Below are 27,315 nucleotides of genomic sequence, written 5' to 3' on the forward strand. Positions count from 1 at the left end.
GGGCGTGGCCCAGACACTTGCCCTCGAGCCTAAGAGAGCAAGCCCTGGAAGGGCTGCCAGGACCAGCTCAGGTGTGCTCCAGGTGCTTTTCTGTCGGTGATAACAGATGTTCAGTTAAGTCACTCAGTTGTGTCCAGCTTTTTGCAACCCCATGGACTGCAGCACGCCAGGCCTCCCTGTCCATCACCAACTCCTAGAACTTGCTCAAACTCATGTCCATTGAGTCAGTGATGCCATCCAACCATCTCATCCTCTGTCTTCCCCTTCTCCTCCTGCCTTCAGTCTTTCACAGCATCAGGGTCTTTCCTAAGGAGTCGGTTCTTCCCATCAGGTGGCCAAAGTATTGGAGCTTCAGCTTCGGCATCAGTCCTTCCAATGAATATTCAGGACTGATCTCCTTTAGGATGGACTGGTTGGATCTCCTTGCTGTCCAAGGGACTCTCAAGAGTCTTCTCCAACATCAGAGTTCAAAAGCATCTGTTCTTTGGTGCTCGACTTTCTTTATGGCCCAACTCTCACATCCATACATGACTACTGGAAAAACCAGTAGCTTTGATACAGATGAGCTCCCTGAAATTTAGGGAACATGAGTGGAGGAGGAATGCACTGCAGACCTGCCAATTCTCTTTTTCAGAATTAAACGTTTAGAGCAGTGGTCCCCAGTCTTTTTGGCACCAGGGACCAAGTTTATGGAAGACAATTTTTACCCTGACCGGGGCGGGGGGTGGTTGGTTTCAGGATGATTCAGCACCTTATATTTATTGTGCTCTCTATTTCTAGTCTGACTCACTAGAAAAGACCCTGATGCTAGGAAAGATTGAAGGTGGGAGGAGAAGGGGACGACAGAGAACGAGATGGTTGGATGGCATCACTGACTCGATGGACATACGTTTGAGTAAGCTCTGGGAGTTGGTGATGGACAGGGAAGCCTGGAGTGCTGCCATGGGGTTGCAAAGAGTCAGACACGACTGAGCGACTGGACTGAATGATTTCTAATCTAAAGCTTCCACTGATCTGACAAGAGGTCTGGTTCCCCGGCCCAGAGGTTGGGGACCCCTGGTTTAGAGGGACAATGAGATCATTCTAACTGCTCTCCTTCTCTCTGGCCTTTTCATAGAAAGGTTCATATGAAGTCACCTTTCCCACTGATGCTTTGTTACTTAGCTGTCTGCTTCAATGAGTATGAACATATTTAGTACTTTTCCTTAGGATTCCAAATGGGTTGAAGAGAAGCAGCTACTCATCAGAACAAACCAAGACTTGCTGGAAAAGGTACGTGACACCAACACCCTGAGCCCTGCCCCAGCCGATCATGGAGCCCGAGGCCTGCTCCGGCCACCGGAGTCTCACCCACGCCCGTCCTGAGGGCTCCTACCCACCGGTCCTGTCTCTGTCTTCTGGGTCGGGGCCCGCAGAGCTGGTTTGCAGACGTGGTGAGGCCTGCCAGTCCTCCTTATGCTGGGCTTCCAGAACACCTCTACCGTTGCCTTGGATTCCAGACCACTCCCCAACCCCCCCACCCCCACCACCTGCTCCCCAGGCAGGGGTCGGTGGGCAGATCCTCGGACAGTCATGGTCCAGTTCATCGACTGGAGCCCGTGGTGCTGGCAGAGCCGAGCTTGTCCTTCCCTTTGTGGTCATGGAACTTGTAGGGAGTCGGCTTGAGTGGTAAATCTAATGCTTTGGGACGAGACCTCAGGTTTATCTTTTTCTTATTTGTGAACAATTCAGTGATTTTTTTTTTTTTTTTTTTAGTAAATTTACTGAGTTGTGCACCCAGCCCCACCATGCAATTTTTAGAACATTTTCAGCCTCCCTTAAGGATCCCTCTTGCCCCTTTCTAGTCACCCCTGTCTCTCACCCCTCAGCCCCTGGAAAACTGCTTTCTGTCCCAGCAGATTTGCTTGTTCTGCACCTTCTGTCCTGGTGGAAGTGGACTGTGTTAGGCCTTAGCTTCTAAACATCCTCAAATGTCCCAACCAGACAAGCCCAGCCTTGCCTCCTTGGGGGGCGGCAGGGTCCTGTCCCAGCTCTGTGCTGACCTGTCGTGTGGCCGTTCATTGTCCCATGTCCCTCCACAGCATCTGGGGCATTGGGACAGAGCTGGTCACTTCCTGTGGGGCGGCTCCAGGCTTTGGGAGAGATTTCGGATCCCTGGTCCTTCTGGCTAAATTCTGAGAGGCCCGGAAAACTCTTATGCTGTTTCCAGATGTCCCCCTGGGGGCAGTACCACCCCATTAGAGGTGGGGAGGCAGGAGTAAAGGTGACCATGACCCACCAGTGAAAGTGAAAGTCGCTCAGTCGTGTCCGACTCTTTGCAACCCCATGACCATACAGCCCATGGAATTCTCCAGGCCAGAATATTGGAGTGGGTAGCCTTTCCCTTCTCCAGGGGATCGTCCCAACCCAGGGATCAAACCCAGGTCTCCCGCATTGTGGGCGGATTGTTCACCATCTGAGCCATCCGGGTAGCCCAAGAATACTGGAGTGGGTAGCCTATCCCTTCTCCAGCCGATCTTCCCGACCTAGGAATCAAACTGGGGTCTCCTGCTTTGCAGGCGGATTCTTTACCAACTGAACCATCAGGACCTTCATTTCCATGTATTGTCTTGGTCCTCACTGCAGGCCACCAAGTGGGGGTTGCTGTGTGCCTCCATGTCATCCAAGGAGCTACATAGCTGGCCCAGAGTCTCCCAGTGGGTTTGGGACCCAGGCAGCCCGACTTCCCAGACTTTCAGATCTCCTATTCATAGGAGCCCTCTGTGGAGTCCAGGACACCTTCCTACTGCAACTAGCCAGGCCTGGGTGGGCTAACTCTGGGAGATCGGGATAGAAGGAATTCAGACAGGCTTGGGGATCATTGTTGCTTCCCCAGGACTGACCTCTAGGAAGGGACTCAACTGCTCTGTGCCTTAGTTTCTCCACCATTTGTGTATTCAGCAAATACCTGGCCCCCATACAGGGCCAAGCTTGGGCTGCAGGGACGAAGCAGGCACAGCCTCTGATCTGGGCCATCCCAGCCCCTGGAGCAGAAAGGGCCCACCGTGCACACCCACTGAGACCCTCCCCTTCCCACCCTACCCCTGATAATGGCCCCTGTGTCCCCAGGCCAACATCCCGGGGGTCTGTGATACGGGACACGTTCTCACGGCCCCCGATGAGAAACAGTGCTTCTCCCGCCATTAACCCCCAGGTGTCTCTGGTCTAGATTTACAGGCTGGAAATGGAAGAGAACCAGCTGAAGAATGAAATGCAAGATGCAAAGGATCAGAACGAGCTGTTAGAATTCAGAGTGCTAGAACTCGAAGTAAGAGACTCTATCTGTTGTAAACTCTCAAACGGAGCAGACATTCTCTTTGAGCCCAAACTGAAATTCATGTAAAGTCCCAGATGTTTTTCAAGCATGTGTAAGGGGACCTGTGACACTTGTTTTCTTTTCTTTCTTTCTTTTTCTTTTCTTTTCTTTTTTTTAAATCTGTACATTGAGAATAATTTCACTGCCTTAATATGTTCTGAAGAGAATGCTCACCGAAGTCCTTGGACATGTACCAGAGCTAATCTATTTATTGCCTACGGCTTGTTTTTGCACTTAATAAAATAATTTGTTTTTGCAATATTTTGCCTTTTTTATTTGTGTTTCATTTCCATAACTACTTCTTTCCTGCATGCATAGTCACCTGGTATGCCTTCTGCAAACGCGGACAGAAGCACTGTTGCAATTGATAACACACCTTTTTAAAGTGACCTTGCATGCATGAATCTCACCTTTTGAAAGAGCGGGGTCTGACCTGGCCTGCGGCTGACCTCATAATGTGTTTACTGCTAGTTTGGCCTGTTTTCTCTTTGCCAAGGTAAACACAAGGTAAGTAAACAGGGTAAGAGGAGGTATTTGCAATAGGTAGTTGAGAAAGCTTGTAACATTACTCCAACTCCTTGACGCAGTGAACGCAAACGCGAGCAGTACTGGACTAAATATGTCTGTAACTCAAACTGCAACTCAGAATGATTCCCTTAGCGTGAAGGGAGATTGACTGTTGTCCACAGGTAGAAATCCTGTTGCAAACCTTCAGTGACATCCCAGATACACAGAGCTGGATCCAGGCTGAGGACATGGATGGTTTTATTGCTTCCAACTGGAGCCCTGCCTCGGATATGTTACTGTATTGCCTTGCTACCACCTGACTTCATAATCCTTTTTCGTTTGTTCGTTTCCATTTCAAACGCATCTACATGTGACACATCGCCCGAGTTTGTGACTGGTTTTCTCTAAGCATCTGTGGTGATACGGCTGTCCTTTCCCTCAGCTGAAGCCTTTGCATGTCCTGAATCCTCGGTAAAAGTGAGCTCCTTGGCTATGTTGGTGTCTCTCAGATTTCGTTTTCTCCTCTCAGCTTCAGTTAAAATTCTGCTTTCTCTAGAACAGGGCTTCCCTATGGCTCAGCTGGTAAAGAATCCACCTGCAATGCGGGAGACCTGGGTTCGATCCCTGGGTTGGGAAGATCCCCTGGAGAAGGGAAAGGCTACCCACTCCAGTATTCTGGCCTGGAGAATTCCATGGAATAGTCCATGGAATAAGTCCATGGAGCCACAAAGAGTCGGACCCGACTGAGCCACTTTCACTTCACCTCACTTCCCCGGGGCATCTCATCCTATACTTTGTTGTGCTAGCATGGACCGTGGCCTGTCTCAGAGCCAGGGGTGGCCGTGTGATTCAGCTCTTGTCTAAACATAAACTGAGTCCTTCGTTCAGGCAGCAGAAGTAGAAGTTAAGAAAGATTATGGTGACTACTTCTACCCCTGTCAGAAAACCTTTCACGGCTCTTTGCTACCCGCCATTTCTCATGAGAATTCCATAAGCATTGATCACTCTACTAGAACTTTCAAGTGTTTCCACCATCCTTTGGAGGAGCCATTAGAAATCAGTTTTTTGACTTTCATTCATATAAAACATGAGCTTTCTTGTGTCAGCTTTTCTATGGAGACCCCCTGTAAGTAAGTATTACAGGTAGAAGAGACATCTATAGACATTGTGAATGTGGTTGTTCGAGTCTAATGAGGGAAATAAGGTTTTCTATCTAAACTGTTTCAAACCAGGTTAGCCAGATTGGGGCTTCGTGGAAATTAATTGAATTAATGGCCCCGCCCTTCCCTTCTCCTTTAGAGGATCTGATTAGGGACCTGCCATCTAGTGCTGCCTTGGCTACATTTCTTAGTTAACGGCTAAAAAGTAACTCTTTGGTTCTGTGGCTGGATTCTGCAGCCGTGGTCCAAAGCAGGCTTACTGACTGTAATTTTGAGGAAATAAAAGCAGTTTGATTTCAAGGTATCATTTGGTGAGGTCTTGGCTGCTGGCTGACCTATCCATTGCTCGGGGTTTAAAGGCGGCTCTGTGTAGGAAACGCAGTTGAGACCAGAGTACTGTTTTGCTGCTGTCCTTTATTTCTGTAAGTAATTGGGCAACTCAGTTCCTTTTTAAAAATCTGTCACTTTACCTATGATTAATGTACTACTTCTGGGGAAATGCTTGCTCTCCTTTTTTAGTAGTTGAGATTTGACTTATCAATCTAAGGCAAGGGTCATTGGAAGGTTAGTGCGGATCAGAAAAAAAATTTGTGAACAAAGTCAGAAGATCGTATTGAAAAAGATACGAAGCCAGGGTCTGGGGTCTGGCCTTGTCACTCAATTGCATGGGACCTCGGAGGGGTCCTGTCTCACAGCCTCCTTCTCTCTGTCCACAAAACGGAAGCATTCACGGCTGCCTCCTGGGGTTATGTGAGGATGAAGTGAGCTAACAATGACTTCTATTGAAATTTCCCACGATTGTTCTTCATCAAGTGTTTAATGATGATTGTGTGACTTCTTGGGCTTTGATCAACAGGTCCACTCGGGACACTCTGCTAACCATTTCTTCCCAGCTGACTAGGTTAAGAAGTAACCCAGTGTCCGCAGGGGATCCGCTGCGGGGCAGACAGGACAGGATCTCTACCATCGACCAGACCGTAGCCTGAGTGCGCGCTTACTAGGAACACCTTTGCCAACTGGAATTCCTTGGTTTTTTGCTGAATAACGTGGGAAAATGACAAGTGGTGAAATAATACAATAAAGTTCTGTTTTTAAACCAAATCTTTTCCCCAGGAGAGAGAGCGGAGGTCGCCAGCATTTAACCTCCAAATCACCACCTTTCCCGAGAACAACAGCAGCGCCCTCCAGCTGTTCTGTCGCCAGGAAGGAGTTAAGGTAGCGTGCCCGGGGGGGTGCCCCCACTCTATTATGGCCATGGCCCGCTCGCCCGAATGCCAGGCTCAGCTGGAAAGGGGATTGTGTGCCTGTGCCAGGACTAGAATTGATTTTAATAAGATACCCCCCTGTCGCTCCACTCTGTTTTGAAAGTCAGAGTTTATTACTCCAGCTGGGTCACTAAATTTGTATTCACGTTAAAAAGAGCAGAGGCATGGGATACAGCCTTGAAAGCAAACCCCACCTTGGCCACTTCCTGGCTCTGGCCCAGAGCCTGTCTGACCGTCAGTCTCTTTATCTAGGAGATCTGAGTGGCAACACCCACACCGTGAAAGGGGTGTGACGGTTTTTAAACTAGATAATGAACCTGAAGACTCAGTGAAGTGCTCAGAGCATGCTGAGTGTTCTAGAGACGGGAGCTGGTGGTGGTTCTCACAACCGTTGCCCATGACCCTGGAATCCTGCTAGGCCCGCGGGCACAGAGAGGTCCTTTCGACTTACAGGATCCCATGAGAATTTCTAGAAAGCAGTGTTTGCGCTGGTGTAAAACTCAGCCAATACACGGCAGTTAGCAGCCCTCTCTGCTTGAAGGGACCACCGAGAATAACTCTCCGCCCGGCCTAAGAGACAAGGAAGGGAATGGTGTCTTACAAGGAGTGAGGGCTGTGGCCCCAGAGATTGGTGTGGATGGCCTTTGTAGCTCACACAAAATGAACGTTGGACATCTTTTCCAGGATGTGAATATTTCTGACCTTATGAAGAAATTAGATATCCTTGGCGATAACGGGGTAACTATGAGCGATCGGTTTCCGGTTTCGTGTCCTTGTTTTGATTCGGGTGTACTCTGTCGTGGCTTTTGTTTCCGTTTTTGTTTTAATTTCTTCCTGATTTAAGAGATCGACTAAGTACAATGTAAGGCTTTTGTATGGCCGTGTTCCTGCGTGGGTGGCTGGGTCCGCATCCGTGAGAAGTGGGGTTCTGAAGTTAGGTCATCCTGACAGGGTGTGAGTAATGAGGGTTAAAAAGGCCTAAAAATAAATGCCCGGAAAGAAAGTGGAAGCACTCAAGATCTCTGAAATCCCAAAGTGAGACTTTTGCCTTCTTAAAAGACTGGGCTTGAGCGAGGCCCTGTTTCTAAAAGGCTCGGGGACGCTGTGTGAGGTGTCCCCACCCCCGAAGGGCCGGTCCTCAGACCTGTCACTTCCGTGAGTTGGGGCTGACCCTGGGGAGGCCACTTTCAGAGTCGCGTAGGGCTGACTGTCTGCACGGGATGTGGGAGCAGTGTAAAACGCCCTTGCCCATTTTTGTGTTTTAGAATTTGAGAAATGAAGAACAGGTTGCAATAATCCAGGCTGGAACTGTGCTTGCCCTGTGTGAAAAGGTAGAGCCCAGCGGCATTTCTGTCCATACACCTTGTCCGAGCTTCCTGGCACCATACAAGAAACTGTACATTGGCGTCTCGCTTTGTTCTGGAAGCATGGTTCTGGTTTCCTGTCTGCGTTTGCATGCGCACGTGCACGCCTGTTCGTTTTCCAGGGGAAAGTCACTCATGCTTACGGTAGAAAGCTTAGAGACGGAGAAAGAAAATCAAAACTTCCCTCGAGGAAACCCGTCTGCGACAGTTGGTTTTATTTCCAGTTTTTTCCCCCCATGCCCCCCTTTTTTTTAAACAAACAAACAAACAAACTTTGGGTTCATACTTGACTTTAGCTTTTAATCCTGCTTCATAAGCTTTCCCCCATGAGATCGAACGGCCCTGCATCATTCTACCTACAGCCACGCCCTCAGTTAAATATTCTTCCGCTGTTAACATATTAGAGTATTTCTGTATATCATCATGCAGCGATGAGCAAGCATCTTTAATCATAAGTTTCTATCTATGTTTTAAAACACTTCCACAGGATAGATTCTAGAAGTGCGATCACTGGGCCAATGGGTAAGAGGGTTTTTAAGAGCTTTGACACTGTTCAGTCGTTTCCAGAAAAATGGTACCAAGTCGCCTTCTACATGAACGCTACCACTGCCGGTTTCTTGTTCAGCAAGGCATATGTGGCCACTAAGAATTCTGCTGATAGGATAGGCAAAGATCATACGACGTCATTATTTTAATTTTCATTTGTTCAAGTGCTAGTGATAATGAATTTTTTGTGTATTATCCATTTTCTCGTTCCTTGAGAATTGTAATTATGTTCCATTCCGTTTGTTTATCATCCATTCATAGCTTCATTCAATCATGCCTTCATCTATTCACTTATTTAATATGAATTTGGTCATAATAATGGTTTTTCTTACTGACTTCTCTGTGAGGTTTACATGCTAAAGATAATAACTTTTGCCATATTTATTAAAAAAATACATTCCTGATTTGCCTTTTACATTAATTTAGGGTGTTTTAAGACATCCCAACTTTTCAATGTGGTCTTGTCTGTGGATCTTTTTCTTGTAAACGTGAGTTAAATTTTAAAATGCTATTTTTATAATGATGAAGTCTTAATGATTTTAATCAGGATTCCTTCCAGAATCTTGGAGGACATTTAAAATGTAAATAGTTTTTTTTTTTTTTTTTTGCCCCTGAGAACCTGTCCAGCCTTCCCTGTGCACAGGGCCCTAAATGTTGGCAACAGACTTACGGCAAAGCCTTGCTGAGGTCACACAGCTGGTAAGTGGCGATGCCCACGTCACTGTCTCAGTCACCCGGCTGAGTCTGCATTCTCAGGTGAGCGGGGGTGAGGAGGACTCACACCTGGCTGGCTGTTGGCCCCTCAGATGCAGGTGATGGTAGGTGACAGGGACATGGAGTGCATTCCGAAAATATCCTCTCAGCAGGAGGGCCAAATGTGACAGTGTAGCCTCCTGGGGGTCATGGAGAGAAGTCGGCAAGCGCTTTCAGTTTATACCATGTTCATTCCAACATGCACTACCCAGCTTGCCTGGAGGATGTGCCCAGGGCTCCCTTCTGGTTCCCCAGGGGCCCCTCCCAGGCTGGCTCTCAGCTCCACACCCGCTAACTGCAGGGACTGCTGCAGGCCGGCCCCTCCATCTCTCTGAGCCCTGAGCCTTGCTGGTGAACATCAGGACTCCAGGACACGGCACTTTTAACTGGGACCAGGCACCGCTGCCAAGCACCTGGGACCAGGCTGGGTACTGAGAGGTGACTGATCCATGTATAAGGATGGTGAGCAAAGAGCAGGCAACACCAGGGACCAGGGTGGGGCTGGAGCAGTGGGCCTGGGGAGGGAGTCTCCCTCTCTTCTACCCCCTCAAGCCTCTTGGAGGGTGGCAGGCTGTCTGGAGTCCCCAGCCCTGCCAAGAACAGCCTCTGCCAGGTACCAAATTCTCCCACCCGGACCCTTCTCAATAAACTCCTCCCCACATGCAGCAAACAGAGGTCTTTATAGACTCACAGCCTTGGCCCTGCCTCTGACCCTTGGGGCTCCTCGACAGTTGTGCAGGGTGAGCGGCATAGATCCCTTGTACACCAAGAACACGGGGCCTGCCTGGCAAGCGGCTGCTATCTACTTTGACCCTGTCGCCCACTCCTTGCCCACCTATAGCAGCCCCTGCTGGTCGCTGATCATAGAGTCCCAAGTTGGACGGCCAGCGCCATGCTCTGCTTCCTAAATGCAAAGACCTGTGCCAGCCGCCCTTGCCTAGCAGCTCCCCCTGAAATCCCACAGGGGTGGCGGCAGGAGTGATGGTGCCCAGGGTTGGCACAATACTCAGGACTGGTGCTTAGAAGCACCAGCACTGGACTCTGTGCCAGTGAGAGGGGCCCAGCTCCCCATTTGGGACAGTCCGTGGAGACTAGACTTAGAGACAGATGTCCTCTCATTTTCTCAGGGACATTTCTCATTTCCTCTGCTACGTGTCTGTGATTGAAGCCCCAGTGCTTGGGAGGTGCTGTGTCTCCCTCTCAGAGAGAAATGGTGCTGAGAGCGCACAGCCAGGGGAAAAATGGGTCAGTGGGACCCCTGGAAGCACCTACAAGTCAGCCAGGGTGCCCAAGTGTCCTGTTTGCCCGGGATGTGGGATTTCAGTGCTGAAACGGGGACAAGCTGGACACCCTGGAGCTGACAGGTGCTGTAGGAAAGCTGGCAGTGGGACCCAGAGCCCCAGTGACATCCTCAGCCAGCCCCCTCAACCAAGTCATACGTCATTTTGAAAATTGCCATTCAATTCTGGTATCTGACCAAACTGAGGTTCACTTCAGTTTTCTCTCTAACAGCACGAAATCCCTTTCATAGCCTGTGAGCGAAGTGCCACTCAAACTAGTTTGCACGGCCCCAGGCATTCCTAGGGGTGCTGGTGCTAGGTGCTAAGTCACTTCAGTTGTGTCCGACTCTTTGCGACCCCATGGACTGTAGCGCACCAGGCTCCTCTGTCCATGGGATTCTCCAGGCAACAGTACTGGAGTAGGGTGCCATTCCTCCTCCAGGGGATCTTCCCAACACAGGGATCAAACCCATATCGCTTATGTCCCCTGCATTGGCAGATGGACACCAGAGCCACCTGGGTGTGCAAATGGGGTCCTGCCCGGGCAGCTTGCCCTTCTCCCGTCACCACCTGGGGAAGCCCTGCTCCTGCTGGAAGGTCTGGCCCATCTCAGCACCCGCCAGACCCACCTCTGGTCAGCAGAGTCCAAGATCAGGGGTGTTGCCTCGCTGCCTGCCGCCCACCACCACACAGAGGCTGAGCAGAGAACACGGGATGTCCGCGGCATACAAGCAATCACAAATCACTCCTCTTCTCACACAGGTCAAATCCGTCAGAAAGATGGACGCTTTTTAAAAATCCAGGCTCTCACTGGGAACAACCGACTGGAGAAGGTGGCTTAGGCCACAGGAAAGTTTTCTAGTAGTTGGCCCAGAGTCAAGGCCTTGGGACCCTTCTCTGAAAGGAGGGTTGGGTCCTAGAGGAGGAAGTTCCCCACCCCTGGGCTCTGGGACCAGAGTCCTGCACTGGTGGGCAAAGTACCCACTGGGTGAGGGGTACACTGGCCATGCCTCCCATGAGAGGCCCTCTCCTCGTGCCCTGTTCACTTCTCCTTCAGGGTTTTGGGGGCAGCAGGTGCCCTGTCCCCATGTCTCTTCCTCCTGGAGGATGGCACAACCCTGAACATCCAAGTTCCCTCCCAGAGCGAGGCCCCATAGACATCTGGTGGGATTCTGATATGAAGTCCGTGTCCTCACATGCCCAGGTGCCCAGGGCCAGCACTTTCTGTCCTCACTTTACTCCCCCAGTGGCTGGAAAGGACCTGTCAAGTTTTTCTGTGTGTGTGCCTGTTGTGAGTGGGCTTCCCTAGTAGCTCAGCTGGTAAAGAATCGCCTGCAATGCAGGAGACCCTGGTTTGATTCCTGGGTCAGGGATATCCCCTGGAGAAGGGATAGGCTACCCACTCCAATATTCTTGGGCTTCCCTAGTAGCTCAGCTGGTAAAGAATCGCCTGCAATGCAGGAGACCCTGGTTTGATTCCTGGGTCAGGGATATCCCCTGGAGAAGGGATAGGCTACCCACTCCAATATTCTTGGGCTTCCCTAGTAGCTCAGCTGGGAAAGAATCTGCCTGCAATGCAGGAGACCCTGGTTTTATTCTTGGGTCAGGGAGATCCCCAGGAGAAGAGATAGGCTACCCACTCCAGTATTCTTGGGCTTCCCTGTTGGTTCAGACCGTAAAGAATCTGCCTACAATGTGAGAGATTTGGGTTCCATCCCTGGGTCAGGAAGATCCCCTGGAGGAGAGCATGGCTACTCCGATATTCTTGCCTGGAAAATCCCCATGGACAGAGGAACCTGGCAGGCTACGTCCATGGGGTCAGAAAGAGTTGGACACGACTAAGTACAGCACAGCTAATATACAAAGCAAAATTTTTTAGTTTTTTTTTTAATGCATAATGTGCATAGCAAATCTTTTTTCTTAGCAATAAGAAAAAAACTAGACATCATGTTCTATAAAAGCAAAGAGCAGCTTGTTGTAAGGATTCTAAACTGGACTCTTTTTCCATTTTAGTTTATTCATTTTATGACTGCTTGCCTTAGGATAGTACAAAGAAAGTCTTTTTCATTCCTTGTAAAAAATATGTTTCCCAGTTTCTAAGACTGCACACCCGCTCAGCCTAGTCTAAGGAAATGCTGCGTTGGGCACCTGCTCCCGAGGCTGCCTCTGTAGCCACCCTTGGGGGCCCAGCAAACGTGAACTCTAGGGGGAGGCTCTGTGGGTGCAGCTTTATCTAGGCTTGTTCCTGCTATGGAGCCAGCATGCGCCCTACACCTCCTCAGCCCCGTATCCCCCTTCCTTCAGGAAGTGACTGTCAGGGTCTTGCTTCAGGCCAGACCCCGAGCTGGGTGAGGAAACTTAACAGAGAACACCCCATGTGGTGGGACAAGGGAAGCAGCAATCTGTCAGCTGAGTGCTGTGCCGGAATCTGTGGAAGCCCTCGGACCCCACAAACTCAGGAAGCAGGGCAGGCTTCCTGGAGGAAAGAAAGAAAGAAAGTGAAGTCGCTCAGTCGTGTCTGACTCTTTGCGATCCCATGGACCGTAGCCCACCAGGCTCCTCCGTCCATGGAATTTTCCAGGCAAGAACACTGGAGTGGGTTGCTGTTTCCTTCTCCAGGGGATCTTCCTGACCCAGGGATCGAACCCAGGTCTCCCGCATTGTGGGCAAATTACCGTATGAGCCACCAGGGAAGCCTTCCTGGAGGAAGCGACACCTAACACAGGTCCACAGGTTAAGTAGGTGTTATCTCTATAAAGACCCCGGGCGGAGGCTGGGGATGGGAGAAGTGGTGACATTCCGGGTAGAGACAGGAGGTGGGCAGAGGCCCTGAGGTGAGGGAAAGCGGGGCTGTTCCCCCAGCGTTGTCAGGAGCTTGGGGGGCTTTAAGTGGGAGCAGGGAAGGTCCACAAGTAGATGCTAAGTGTTTCTGAGGGAAGGCACTGGCCGAAGGGGATTTGGGATAAGACGCGAGCTTAGGGGCTGAGAGGGGGTCCTGCCTTGGGCGGTGGCAATGGAGAGTGGTGGGCGGGGTTTTGAACCAAGAGGAGGTAGAACCAACAACGGGAAGTGAAGGGGGAGGAGCTATGGCTGCTTTCAGCTTTTCCTTCCGGGGTCAAGGTGAGATGGGGCCCTTCCCTATAGAAGTGGGCCAGTGAGCCCTGTTTCTGGGGCTTGAGGCATTGGGCTCTGGGAGACATGTCTGGACTAAAGGGGGCATTTCAGAGACATTTCAAAGAGGGAGAACCCATAAGGGAGGTGAGAACCCCAGAAGGAGGACCCCTCGAGGAGGTCATCCTCGAGGAGAGAGGATGACCAAGGACAGGGGCTCTGAGGGCCCCAAGAGTCCAGGAGGGGCGGCCATGTCCAGAGGAGGAGGAGGACAAGGGGTCTGGGGTGTCGGGACGGGCCCGTCCCCAGGTGCTTGGCCGGCAGGCCCCACGGCAGGGAGGTTGTCTGTTGGCTTTAGTAACGAGGAGACAAGGGGTCTGAGGCGTTGGGACAGGGCCGGTCCACAGGCGAGTAACAGGCAGGCCCCATGGCAAGGAGTTCGTCTGTGGGCTTTAGCAACGAGGAGGTGAATATTCATACATGGTGTCAAACCCGACCCTCCTGGACACTCTAAAACATTCTCCACAGGGTGTCACCCAGTTACCTGGACCTCTCCTCTGGCTCTCAGGTGCGCTCCTCGTAAAGAGACACCTGCATGCCCACACTTAAGGGGCAGCTGCCTGTGCCCGCTCACCCCCAGCCCAGACCTGAGGAGGGGCAGACACACCCCCATTACCAGCCCATGCAGGTGCCCCCACGGGTTCTCTCAAGCCATCACAGCCTGCTTGTCAGAACCCCCTTCATTCCTGCACCCCATGGTGCCCCTGGCTGTTCAGACATGCCCCACGTGGCTGCAGGGGGCAGCTGTGGGGGTGCAGACCTGCGGGCAGGGTACAAAATCCCCACTTCTCACCTGTGTGACCTTAGACAAGTGACTTAATTCAGCTGCTGTGTCCTTACCTGCAACATGGAGTGACGCTGCCTTCTCCACAGGGTGGTCATGAGGGGGCTGGGTGAGGTCCCAGGCGGGAAGCTGCCAGTACACGGCAAGGTAGAACCCAGGGAGGCTTGCTTGCCCACCTGGAGGGCTCTCAGGGCACACACTTGCAGGCTTCCACACGGATCCATCGTGCATACCCACCACCTCCTCTACATACAGGCTGACCTGGACACACACCTCACACCCACCTTCACGTACATATGCACACGTGTGTACCCATGATTCCTGAGCAAACATCTGTTGAAGCTGAAACATCTGTGCAGACTATGAAATTCCATTTCAAGGACCACCATGGGACATATGGGGGGACCCCTCTGGGCCAGGAGCCTCCTCGAGGAGGGCGGCCCGACGATGGGCACTGGTTCTCACTAGCTGCGCCCTCTGTCCCTGCTGTTTTCCAGTGGCTGAAGCAAATAGAGGGAACGGAGGCGGCCCTGACCCAGAAGATGCTAGACTTGGAGAAGGAGAAGGTAAAGGACATGCCCCGACCCTGGGAGAGAGGGGGTTGACAGAGCGCAGATAAGTCATTTCCCGGGAAGGATTTATGTGTATTTTGTATTGATATGCATGCATTTCTAAATTTTGCTTTTGCTCTCATCCCTATCCTGTGTGGTCATCATCCATTCACTCAGTTATTCACTTGATACATATTTTTGGAGCCTCTGTGATCCTGGAAACTATGACAGTTTTAGGGGTTCAGTAATGAATAGCAGGGTCCCTGCCTTGAGGGTCTAGCCCGAAAGCCCATGGGGACATGTGCATGGGAGCGGACAGCCACAGTGCAGCATGAGAACCTAAGGAGAGGCAGATCAGTGGTATGGAAGCAAATGGACCAGGGGTTCTGGAGACACAAAGAAGGGGCTCCAGTCTTCGCTTGCCCCTTCCTGGACATGAGTTTGGGAGAGACACATTGGACCTCCTTTTTCTTATGGCTAATGGGGTTTTCTATTTCCATCTCGATGAGCTGGAGGGATGAGCAATGCTGGACACATAGCCCATTATCACACAGTGCTTGGCACCTGTGGGCACCTGATTAACAGTGATGGTGGCTATTCACCAGGGCCCCTGGGCATAGAGCAGGATCTGTCATACCCAGTCTGGGGATGTTGGAGAAGGCTGCCCAGATGAGATAGTTCTTGAGCTTTCAAAGACCAATTTCCCCAAGTAGAAGTGAGGGGAATAAGGAAGAGCCTGAGGCCCGGAAGCTGCGTGTGGCATGGGAAGAGCCCTGGGCTGAATCCCCAGGCTTGGGTGTCTCGTCCGCCTCCATCACCGGTGAACCGTGGGATCTAGAACAAGGCACTGGTCCTCTCTGGCCCTCTGTTTCCTCCTCTGCAAAACCAAGTGGCTGCAACAGCTGAGCTCTAACCCTGAAACCCTCCAGTCAGTTCTGGAGAACTCATGCTTGGGGGGACTGAGTGATGGAGGGTGGGGAGGACATGTCCAGCAGGGAGAGTACCCAGGAGGTGGGTGATGCTGCTGGTTGGGGGAGAAAGAGCCACATCAGAGAACTACTGAGATGGTCTTCAGAGGGATTCCTATAACCTGGGCTTGGGGAACCAGGCCAGGCACCCAAGAGGAAGGAAGCTGGGGGTGTGGGGAGAGGTTTGATGGAGGTTCCTGGGCCTGGGAGGCTCCTGCTAGGGGTTCACACAGGAGCGACCAGGGCAGACCTGACACCCCTTCTCACCTGAGCACCTGATGGGTCCCCACCTCAGTGGAACTGACTCACTCTCCAGCAAGTGTGAGTAGGCTGGCTCTGAAGAGCTGCCTGGTGATGGGTCCTTGTGCTGATCTTGACCTTGGGCACCTTCTCTTTTTCAGGATCTGTTCAGCAGGCAGAAGGGCTACCTGGAGGAGGAGCTGGACTACAGGAAGCAGGCCCTCGACCAGGCTTACCTGGTAGGACCGGAAGTGGGTTGGATGTTCTGGTTCTTTAGACTTAGCACTACAGGCTGCTCTCCCTTGGGGGCTGATGGCGAATGTGGGGTCCGTGCGGTGCTGAGTGGGCAAGATCCCAATGCTGCCTCCACGTTTCGGTTTCAACCTGAACAACTGTACAGATAAATGGTCACTTTTTCCAAGTCAGTCATGATTTTTCCAAAATATTTACTTAACTTGATCATTTTCTCTTGGCATACTTATTCATACTTATTCAGTTCTGGGCTTCCCTGGCGGCTCAGACAGTAAAGAATCTGCCTGCAATGTGGGAGACCTGGGTTCGATCCCTGGGTTGGGAAGATCCCCTGGAGGAGGGCATGGCAACCCACTCCAGTATTCTTGCCTGGAGAATCCCCATGGCCAGAGAAGCCTGGCAGGCTACAGTCCACTGGGTCGCAAAGAGTTGGACACCACTGAACAACTCAGCACACACACTCAGTTCTAGTAACCATTTGAAATGAAGGAAAAGAAATTTTCTGCTTATTAATATTTTTATTAATATTTATTTACATGCTTAAAGCCCAGAGCAAGTTTTCCCATAAGTAGCAAAAAGAGACGGTCACAAAGAAACACAGAAGTGGGACTTGCCAGGCAATTCAGTGGTTAAGACTCACGCTTGCACTGCAGGGGCATGGATTTCGATCCCTGATTGGGGAACTAAGATCCCACATGCTGCATGGCGTGGCAAAACTATCTTTTTAAAAACAGAACACAGAGGTAAAGCAGTGAGTGGAGGGCAGGTGATCATCAGAACAAGAATTATTTGTCATGAGGTTCTGTGCAACATCAAGCCTGGGTCACAGAACCAGTTGTGGGCTTCCAGGTGATGAGTGTGAGGAGGGACCACGCTCAGGTTCATAGGTCATATGGCTTTGAGGGGGCATTTCCCGGATGTTCCCCACATCAGAGAGAACTCTGAGCTCAAGGCTGCTTTTTCAGGAAGAAGCAGTGAATAGCAATATCTGGAGCAAGACTTTGCCTAGATCATTTGTAGCTAAATCTTTTGACAAAGAGGGTTTCCACCTAACAAATGCAGAATCAATAACTAAACATTAACTTGCAATCCCCACTTCCATAAAGACAGAGAGCAGGAGGCTGGGCTTAGCACAGGCAGGACATTCTGGACGTGAAGGCTGGTCAGCCTCCTCTTGACCCTTGACCCTTCATGTCCAGGCTCCGGAGGCTTGAACCCCCAGGGCAGGGAGCCGCAGATGCTGAAGGTCGGGAAGGTTTCAGCCTCATCAAGACAAGGTGTTTTCCTCTCGATTGTCATTTCTGGGCATACAATGTTGTAATGGTGGTCAGAGCAACTGAAAAATGAGACCATGTTCATTCTTTTCTCCCTCTCTTTCGCTTTTTTGGGTTTTCCTTGATTCTATCTATCTATTCTATCTTGATTCCATCCTTTTGTAAATACCCTTTCTTGCTGCATTGTACACCATCTCTGTGCTCCCCTGGGCTTCCCCAGTAAGTTCCTAGGAATACTATTTCAGGGGATAACAAGAAAACCTGTGGCCAGAAAAAAAGAGGGAGAGTAATTTTGTTGACCTCTGGCTCCTTAATATGCTTAAGGATGGGCTGAGACTCCAAGAGGAACAGAGGAAGTCATATGTCAAGTTCACAGGTTCTTGGGCCCTCTTCTCAAGGGACATCTTGCAAGGCTGGTGTTCCCCAGCACACTCTGGGAAACTCGGTGTCCACCCTTGGCTGTCAAAGTGCTGTGTGCAGAAAGGCCCTGGGGGACCCTGAGAACCCGAGTCCTGGTTCTGCAGAGGAGACCCCTGGGCAGGCTGATCCTGTTGCTGGGTAGAAGCAACATTCTTACCTGAAGAACATTCCAAGAGCTTCTCTGGTGGTCCAGTGGTTAAGACTTCGCCTTTTAATGGAGGGGGTGTGGGTTCTATCCCTGGTCAGGGGGCTAAGATCCCATATGCCTCAAGGCCAGAAAACCAGAAAAACCATGGGGGCAAAATTATGATAAACTTAATAAAGACTTTAAAAATGATCCACATCAAAAAAAAAAAAAAAAAAGGAAAAAGACTATTCCAAAGCCTCGAGTGGGATTTCAGGCACATGTTGAGGTTGGAGCTGTGATCAGTGTGAGGCTGACCTGAAGAGTCAGGGAAGTAAAATGCTCCCGAGGGTGGCAGTGCCATGTGCCCAGGCAGAAGCGAGGAGAGCAGGTGCCAGACGCACACCTGTGTTCCTTTGTCATCGTGCAGAGTGAGATGGCACAGGGCCACAGTGAAGCTTCTGGAATTGGATGGTGAGATCCTGGCTGGAAACTGGCCACTTGGGGGTCTCCTAGGAGTTCGGCTGCTGAAGGAGGGCAGCCAGCAGGCACAGGCAAGCTCCCACTCCATGGGGACCCCTTGGCTGTGTCAGTGGACACATTCCCACCTTCTAGTTTCCTGGGGTGATCGCTGGAATTGGGAGAGAGGAAGCCAATGCCTATTGGCTAAAATTGGTCTGGTGGGCCTGGAATTCCCTTGCAGAGTTAGCACAGCTGTGCTGAAACGGGGGAGGCTACAGGAGTAGATGGCCACAGGCACAGAGGGCTACCTGTGTTGACCCCCTGCTTCATACCACTTCCTGCCTCTTCCTGGCAGTTTCCATTAAAACTGGTTGTTGGCCGGTAGCATCTTGGGAAAAGAAGGAGCTGCTCCTAGCAAGAGATTCAGGTGGGGATTTAGGGGAAAAGAGAAGGAAATACTGCTTTCTCTCTTTCATCCTTAGGTATTCCTATAAGGTAACTGTATTTAAGTGTCTCACCGTGAAGTTGAAAAGAAATAACTTCCTCTCAGGATGAAAACTCCGAGCTTTCACAAAGATCCCCTCCATTGGCTACTAATCTCTTATGTGCTTCGCTAACCAAGGGAGTCTTGCTTTTTGCGGGGAGGAGGGAGCAATGAGGACATTGCCCCCAGTTGCTTGGGGTTGAAATCGCTTTTCTAATGAGCCAGCTGAATGCCAAGTGCCTGCAATTTGGAACACATTTTCCCACGCTACTCCAGATAAAAGAGATTTGTTTCCCAAGCTGGAGACAGTAAATTGGAAGCCAAGGATAAAAATAAAGACGAGTCCAATCAAACATCTCTTTGAATCAGATATTTTAAGAAGGGATTATGACTATTTTTTCTTTATCTGTGGAGAGCAGAGCATCTTGATTGAATAGAGTAAGACATGTTCTCAAAACTGTGTGCAGGAACTGGAAGGGGCTCCCTCACCCCACCCCGCTCTTCTCTGCCCGCTGCATGCCTCCCTACCCCGCCCAAGATCCCCCAGCTCAGCCTCGCTCAGCTGCAGTGTCCTGGGGTTTCCTGCCGCCCCCACCTTGTGACCTCCCACTGTCTGTGTCATGTGGGTCGCTCAGAAAATCCAGGAGCTGGAGGCCACGCTGTACGATGCGCTGCAACAGGAGCCGGGGCGGAGGGCCAGCGAGGCGCTGAGCGAGGGCCAGCGGGAGGACCTGCAGGCCGCCGTGGAGAAGCTGCGCCGGCAGATCCTGCGGCAGAGCCGGGAGTTCGACAGTCAGATCCTGCGGGAGCGCATGGAGCTGCTGCAGCAGGCCCAGCAGGTAGGGGAGGGGCCGGCAGGGGGAGGGGCCTAGCTGGTAGAGGTGGGGCAGGCAAGTGGGGGAAGGACTGGTAGGGGGAGGGGCCCAGCAGATGGGGGAGGGGCCGACAGGTAAGGCAAAAGACAGGCAGGGAGGGGAAGGGGCCGGCAGGGAGGGGAAGGCCCAGTTGGTAGGGAGACGGGCCGGCAGGTAGGGGGAGGGGCCAGCAGGTAGGGGGAAAGGTCAGTAGGTAGGGGTGGGGATGGGCATGTAAGGGGAGGGACCCAGCAGGGAGGGAAGGGGCAGGCAGGTAGGGGGAGGGGCCAGCAGGTAGTGACAAGGACCTGGCAGGTAGGAGCAGGCGCCCCGCCGGGCACCACTGTCCATCGTCTCCACTTCTCCACCCCTCCTGCCCGCTGTCGGAACACTGACACCTCTGAGGGCCCATTCGCTGGAGAGCTGGCCGTAAAGCAGGTTTCCGTGAAGTGGGGGTGTCTTCCCGTGGACGCCCTCATAGCCCGGCGAACCCTCAGTGATGGAGGGGGGGTTGCTCACGGGCACACTATACCGCCCACTGTTTCTAATCATACATTTGAACAAGGTTCCCACCCTGCTAAATGATAACACAAACCAAAGCGAGGCGTCCCCGCTTCCTCCAGCATCCGTCTTCTGTTTAAACTCAGGTTCTTGTAACCAGGGGCGCCGGCTGGCCGGTTTACTTTGGTATTCCTAAGTGTGTGCGACGTCCTGTGTGAGCCTCTTGTGCTGCTGAGCACACGGGGGCCTGGTTCCCAGGACCCGTCGTGCTGCTGGAGCTGAGGCGGCCCCAGGGTCTGGCAGACCTTGGAGGCTCACTGCTTTAAATCTCTTACCCCATGGCACTCCTGCGGGTGGGACGATTACTTCCGTTTCCCTGATGCGAAAGCTGAGACTCAGGAAGGTTAACTCATGTGCCTGAAGGCTCTACAGCTCATAAGGAATCCTGCCAGTGAGGAAGGATCTAGATAACCATTGGGAATCGATGGCACCGAAGGAGAGGGAGACAGAGAATTGGAAGAAGGAGCCGGTGGAGAAGTGCCTTCTGTCGGAGGCAGCAGAGGCCCCGGTTAGGACTAAGAAGCGAGGATTCCCATTGAGTGCAGAAAAAGGGGTGCGGGGGCGGGGCAGGCACAGCTGACTGCATTTGGTTGAGGAGTGAAAGGGTCGTGACCAAAGGGGAAAGGGTAACTGGAGGTATGAACGCGAGCTCTTCATTCCATTCTTGATTTGGGCGAAGGGACTCCGGGCAGCCCCTGCAGGAGCCCCTGGGCTCCTGTGCTGCTGTGATATGCTCGCCAGCTACTGAGCTAGCCGGCTCTGATGGGCGTGGCTCCTGAGGGACCCGCCTCTGATGGGCGTGGCCCCTGAGCCGGTCTGATGTCTGGCACCTGCTAGGTGTTGGCTGAGCACCTGGAGCTGCAGCACACACAACACATACAACACACAACTTTCAGAGCACGACACAATATAGCACATATAACACACGACAAAACACAGCACAGCACCGTCAGGGCCTCTGGCAGCACTCGGCCGTATCTGACCCAGCCTGGGGCACCGGATGCCTGATTTGACCAGGACACATCCGAGTTTGCCATGGGCTGCAGCGGTCTGTCTTGCCTGCATCTAGCCCATGGGATGCAGTGACGTCACCAGTGTGACTCCTATGGACGTTTTATTTTTCAAGCACTGTTAACTAAGGGGAAAAGTGGATGTAGAGGGCAAAAAATCAATCAGCACATGGCCCCTTTCCCAACAGACTCATTTGGCACATTTACACCATGTTCTGCTGTAGTGCAGATTGGAGTTAATCCACTCATGCCAGCTTGCTTTGTCCTATCCCTCCCCAACCGCACAACCTCTGTCCCAGCCAATCTATCCACTGCACCCCAGAAGGCTTCCTAACACAGCGTAGCACCACCCTTCCCCAAAGACCCACCCTGGCTCCCCAGTTCCCAGAGGATGAAGCCTAGGTTGCATAACCTGACATCCTGACACCCCTGGGCCCCGTGCTCACCTCTACAAATGCATCAGCTGCTTTTCTCACCAGCTTTTCCTGCTCCATGTCACACTGTTTCCATTTGTAACTTTTCTGACATTTGCATGCCAGGCACTGTTCTCTGGGCTGGGGACACAGGGCTTGCCCTCTTGAGGCTTATATTCCAGAGCAGGGAGACAGACCAGTGCTGGCACTTAGAGGAGGCTCCATAAATGTTGGTTCATTGAGGGTCACACCAACCCTCTGAATGGGGGCCATTGATGCAGTTTCACAGGTGAAATGAGTGAGGCTCAAAGAGGGTAAGCAACTTGCCCAAAGACATAGCCAGGAAGTGGCAGAGCTGGGATGTGATGGCAAGACTCTTTTGAACACTGCCCCTTCCAGCCTCCCATAACCAGGTGAGAGGCTGACCCTGGTTATTTTTTTTAAAAAGTCATGAAAGACTAGAATGAGAGTCAGCTTCTCAGGCTGATTTCTTTTTAGATAAAGATAATTTTTTCACTTAATCTTTTTTTTTTCTTTTACTTTATATTGGGGGTATAGTTGGTTTACACTGTTGTATTAGTTTCAGGAGTACAGCAAAGTGATTCAGTTTTACATATACATATTTACACTTTTTTCAGATTCTTTTCTTATATAATTTATTACATAATGCCGAATAGAGTTCCCTGTGCTATACAGTAGGTCTTTGTTGATAATATATTTCATATGCATATGTTAATCTCAAACTCCTCATTTATCCCTCCCACCCCAACTTTTCCCTTTGGTAACCATAAGTTTGTTTTCAAAGTCCATGAGTCTGTCTCTGTTTTGTAAGTAAGTTCAAAAAATGGACAAATGATCTAAATAGACATTTCTCCAAAGAAGACATATAGATGGCCAAAGAGCACATGAAAAGATGCTCAACATCACTAATTATTCAGTTCAGTTCAGTTCAGTTCAGTCGCTCAGTCGTGTCCGACTCTTTGCGACCCCATGAATCGCAGCATGCCAGGCCTCCCTGTCCATCACCAACTCCCGGAGTTCACCCAGACTCACATGCAAATCAGAATTACAATGAGGTATCACCTCACACTTGTCAGAATGGCCATTGTCAAAAAATCTATAAACAATAAATCTGGGGAGGAGATGGAGAAAAGGGAACCCTCCTCCATTGTTGGTGGGAATGTAAATTGTACAGCCACTATGAACAACAGTATGGAAGTTCCTTCAAAAACTATACATAGAATTACCGTATGACCCAGCAATTCCGATTCTGGACATGTATCCATAGAAAACCATACTTTGAAAAGATACATGCACCCCAATGTTCATGGCAGCACTATTTACAATAGCCAGGACATGGCAGCAACCTAAGTGTCCATCAACAGAGGAATGGATAAAGAAGATGTGGTACATACATATAATGGAATATTCAGTTCAGTTCAGTTCATTCGATCAGTCGTGTCTGACTCTTTGCGACCCCAGGTTCATCCATGCTGCTGCAAATGGCATTATTTTACAGATCAGCTCACCAAATTCAGTTCAGTTCAGTTGTTCAGTTGTGTCCGACTTTTTGCAACCCCATGCACTGCAGCACGCCAGGCCTCCCTGTCCATCACCAACTCCCGGAGTTCACTCCATCGAGTCCGTGATGCCATCCAGCCATCTCATCCTCTGTCGTCCCCTTCTCCTCCTGCCTCCAATCCCTCCCAGCATCAGAGTCTTTTCCAATGAGTCAACTCTTCTCATGAGGTGGCCAAAGTACTGGAGTTTCATACTCAGCCATTAAAAAGAATGAAATAATGCCATTTGCAGCAGCATGAATGGACCTGGAGATTATTATACAGAAGTAATATCTCTCTGTCTGAAGTAACTCAGAGAAAGACAAATGCCACATGACATCACTTGTATGTGGGATCTAAAAAAATGATACAAAGGAACTCAGACTGATTTTCAAAGCCCAGAAGTTGTTCCTGGGAGATTTTTGCAAACCCTTCGAAAACTATAAGAGGTTGTCCCCCCTCCATGTGGCACTGTGATTTCCAAGGCACTGTTCCCTGGGTGCCCATTTCACCCCCAGAGTCACAGGGTCACAGTGCGGTTATTACAGAAGAGGGATTCCACAGAGAGATTAACTGATTACATGACACCCCAAAGTCCACCAGCTGGTAAATTTGGGGCCTGGGATCCAAACCGGAGTCTAGCTGAGTTTGTGCTCATTCTTAGACGATCCCCGCCTTGCAAGGGGATTCTGAGGAGCGGTCACTGTCTCCCTCAGGCGGAAGAAGGTTAGAAACATATCCGGTCTCCTTTATGGAGCACATACTCTGCCAACTTTACTCTAAGCATTTTGAACGGGCCTCCCTTGTGGCTCAGCTGGTAAAGAATCCGCCTGCAATGCAGGACACCTGGCTTTGATCCCTGGGTTGGGAAGATCCCCTGGAGAAGGGAAAGGCTGCCCACTCCAGTATTCTGGCCTGGAGGATTCCATGGACTGTACAGTCCATGGGATCACAAAGAGTCAGAGATGACTGAGTGACTTTCACTTTCTTTTTTTTATCAATTCACTCTATTTTGCTGCCAGTGTGATCTTTCCAAAATCAAAATCTCATCATTTCCCTACTTAAAACCCTTCACAAACTCCCCATGACACCCCTAAATCTTCAAGCTCCTCACCAGAAAGCTTCTCACTGGAACATTCAGACCCTCTGCCCCCTGGCACCCCCAGCTCCCTGCACACACATCTCATTCCTTCTGCCTGGATTCCTTCTCCTTTCCTCATCTGGAAAACCACCATGGGCTGGATTCTATGCCTCCTCCAGGCCCCCCAGCCCACACCTCAATTCCTTACCCTCCTCACCTCTCTGCCAAGCTTGCCCTTCCCTGAGCCCCCATATAAAATAACACCCCTTCCCTTTCCCTACTCCACTTGACTTTCTCTGTGATGTCTGTATTTATCCAGGGCATCATCCATGTATTTGCGTAGTTCCATTGTCTGAACCTGATGGACCACAAACCCCTTGAGGCCCTAGGCCTATTGAGCCATACCTGCTGAGTAGGCACAGGGCCTATTGAGCCATACCTGCTGAGTGGGCACATGTGCCCACAGTGGTGATTCTCAGAGTAGGGTCTCCAGACCAGCAGCATCCCCATCACCTGGGAATCTGTGGGGAACACAGCTCAGGCCCCACCCTGGAACTGATGGGTCAGCAACTCTGGGGCAGGGCCTCTGGGATCCACAGGGCCTCCAGGTGATGCTGATCTGAATTTAGGAATCTGGACAGAAAGTTTCCCCAGGCCTGAGGATGGGTCTACAAGCTTAATTCGGGCTGATGTAAATTGCCTGGCCATCAGTCCGACAGCCTTTTCCCAAGGAATGAGGTGTCCGTCTGCATTCAGGACTGGTAAGGCTAGTAGCTGTCCCGGCGTATCAACCCTGTCGGGTGATGAAGCGCTATTGGACACATGACAAACTGGAAGAGGTCGTACCTGCCAGGCCTCCTGGTGAAACGCTGCGTGGAACTGGAAGGAACAGATTGATAAAGCACCGGTGGGTGTGCACCCCAGGGAGCATTCGGTGGGTGCAGAGCCAGGCAGGTGGCCATCTCTCCCTGTTGGCCCAGGACTGATGAGTTTCTCATGACTCTGGATGTTCAGTGCTAAAACCAGGAATGGCCCAGGCTCACAGGGACAGTTTGTCATCCTTAAACCTTCTAAGAACCTGGGTGCCCCCATCAACACTCATCTCCTCTGCCCCTGCTCCCAGGCTCCAGCTAAATAAATCTTAGACATGTCATTTGGTGCTGCTTCAAATCCATGAGCTTTATTGACCTGCCCAAAAGGCACCTCCGTGTCTTGGTCTGATCTTGATGTTTATGTTTTCAAAAGATCCTGCCTTAAGAGTGCAATCTGTTTCCATGAGTTTCAAGAACAGGCAAAAATCTACCTTTAGTGAGAGGTCAGAATAGAGTCACGTGGGGGCCTGAGGGAGCCTCCTGAGTGCTGAAGAGGCCCTCAGTCTTGATTCAGGGGGTGGAGAGACAAGGCTGTTCAACATATAAAAGTGAGTCGAGTTGCCCACTTACTGTTTGTGTGTTAAGCAGCTTATTGTTGTTCAGTTGCTAAGTTGTGTCCGACTCTCTTTGACCCCATGGACTGCAGCATGCCTGGCTTTCCCGTCGTCCACTGTCTCCCAGAGTTTGCTCAAACTCATGTCCATGGAGTCAGTGATACTATCTAACCATCTCATCCTCTACCGCCCTCTTCTCCTCTTGCCTTCAGTCATTCCCGACTCATTTCCAATGAGTCGCTGCTTAAACACACTACACTAGACAAACAATGAAGAGTGAGATTTGAACCTGGAAAATTTACTTTTTCTGATACAGAACTTAATGTGTTGCAGAGAGTGCGAGAACTGGAGGATAAGCTGGAGATCCAGAAGCGACACCTAAAAGAACTGGAGGAAAAGGTAGGTGGTGTGAGCTCGTGCCAGCCCCTGGCGTCTTCCATGAACCGCTCACGTGGAGTATTCTCTTCTGTCAGTTTCATGAAGCCTAAGGAACAGGCTCTGTCTTCAGCCCTCTCTTCTCTGCCCGTGTCCCCCGTACTGGCGGTCCAAGAAATAAGTACTTTTCTAGGGAAGAAAGTCTGAACCCCTCTGACACTACCTCACTGGGAAGGGTGAGGTGACTTTCTCCATGGACTCATTCTCCTTAAATGACACTTAGGCCTAGAACCAATGAGTGTTCTTCCCTTCAGGGAAGTCTCTTCCTTCCAGCAGGAAGTGAGGCTGATGCCCAGTCCCACTGGCCCCTATGGTTGTCCCCACTTTACGGGTGAGGACACTGAGCCCGAGAAAGATTCAAACACCTGTCCACAATCCCACAGCTGGGGAGGGATAACCCGGGTCTCCAGGGATTCCACAGTCACCCTACCAGCGCCCCCGCCACATACTGCTGGTCCAGACAGATAAATGAATCCATATACGCGGCATCTTTGTTAGGGCACTTACTACTTCTTGTTCGTCTGCCCAGTGGCCAGGACTTCCTTGAGTTCAGGGACCAGCTTTTATTTATCTCTTTATCGAAGACAGTTCTTGCCATGAAGTAGGGCATCATCAAATGTTTGCAGGATGAGTAATAGATGAGTAGAAAACCCAGACTTCCCTGATGGCTTAGACAGTAAAGAATCTGCCTGCCATATGGGAGACCTGGGTTGATCCCTGGGTTGTCGGGAAGATCCCCTGGAGAAGGGACTGGCTACCCACTCCAGTATTCTTGCTTGGGAAATTCCATGGACAGAGAGCCTGGCAGGCTACAGTCCATGGGGTCACGAAGAGTTGGATGTGACTGAAGGACTAACACACACACACAACACACTCACACAGAAAATCCACAATTGCACATTTTATGTTGTAGAGGTAAGCTCATGTTTGGGAATAGGTGATGGACTCTGACCCCAACTTTGGGGGTGGTGTCTGTTGGGGACAACATGCGTCAAAAAAGCTTTAAGGATGATGTG

The 27,315-nt window shown here is 50.9% G+C and overlaps 1 protein-coding gene across 1 annotated transcript in view; it reads left to right on the forward strand.

Annotated features, from left to right (window-relative positions):
• JAKMIP1 (janus kinase and microtubule interacting protein 1) overlaps window positions 1-27,315 on the forward strand; it is a 155,013-nt gene that overhangs the window by 125,455 nt on the left and 2,243 nt on the right. The window contains exons 12-20 of the mRNA XM_027544995.1: window positions 1,210-1,272; window positions 3,209-3,307; window positions 6,136-6,237; window positions 6,972-7,025; window positions 7,553-7,618; window positions 14,683-14,751; window positions 16,106-16,183; window positions 19,596-19,799; window positions 26,198-26,263. Coding sequence (XP_027400796.1) covers window positions 1,210-1,272; window positions 3,209-3,307; window positions 6,136-6,237; window positions 6,972-7,025; window positions 7,553-7,618; window positions 14,683-14,751; window positions 16,106-16,183; window positions 19,596-19,799; window positions 26,198-26,263 — 801 coding nt within the window. The remainder of the gene's footprint in view (window positions 1-1,209; window positions 1,273-3,208; window positions 3,308-6,135; window positions 6,238-6,971; window positions 7,026-7,552; window positions 7,619-14,682; window positions 14,752-16,105; window positions 16,184-19,595; window positions 19,800-26,197; window positions 26,264-27,315) is intronic.

Source organism: Bos indicus x Bos taurus, chromosome 6 (assembly GCF_003369695.1).
Source record: "Bos indicus x Bos taurus breed Angus x Brahman F1 hybrid chromosome 6, Bos_hybrid_MaternalHap_v2.0, whole genome shotgun sequence".
Taxonomy (NCBI): domain Eukaryota; kingdom Metazoa; phylum Chordata; class Mammalia; order Artiodactyla; family Bovidae; genus Bos; species Bos indicus x Bos taurus.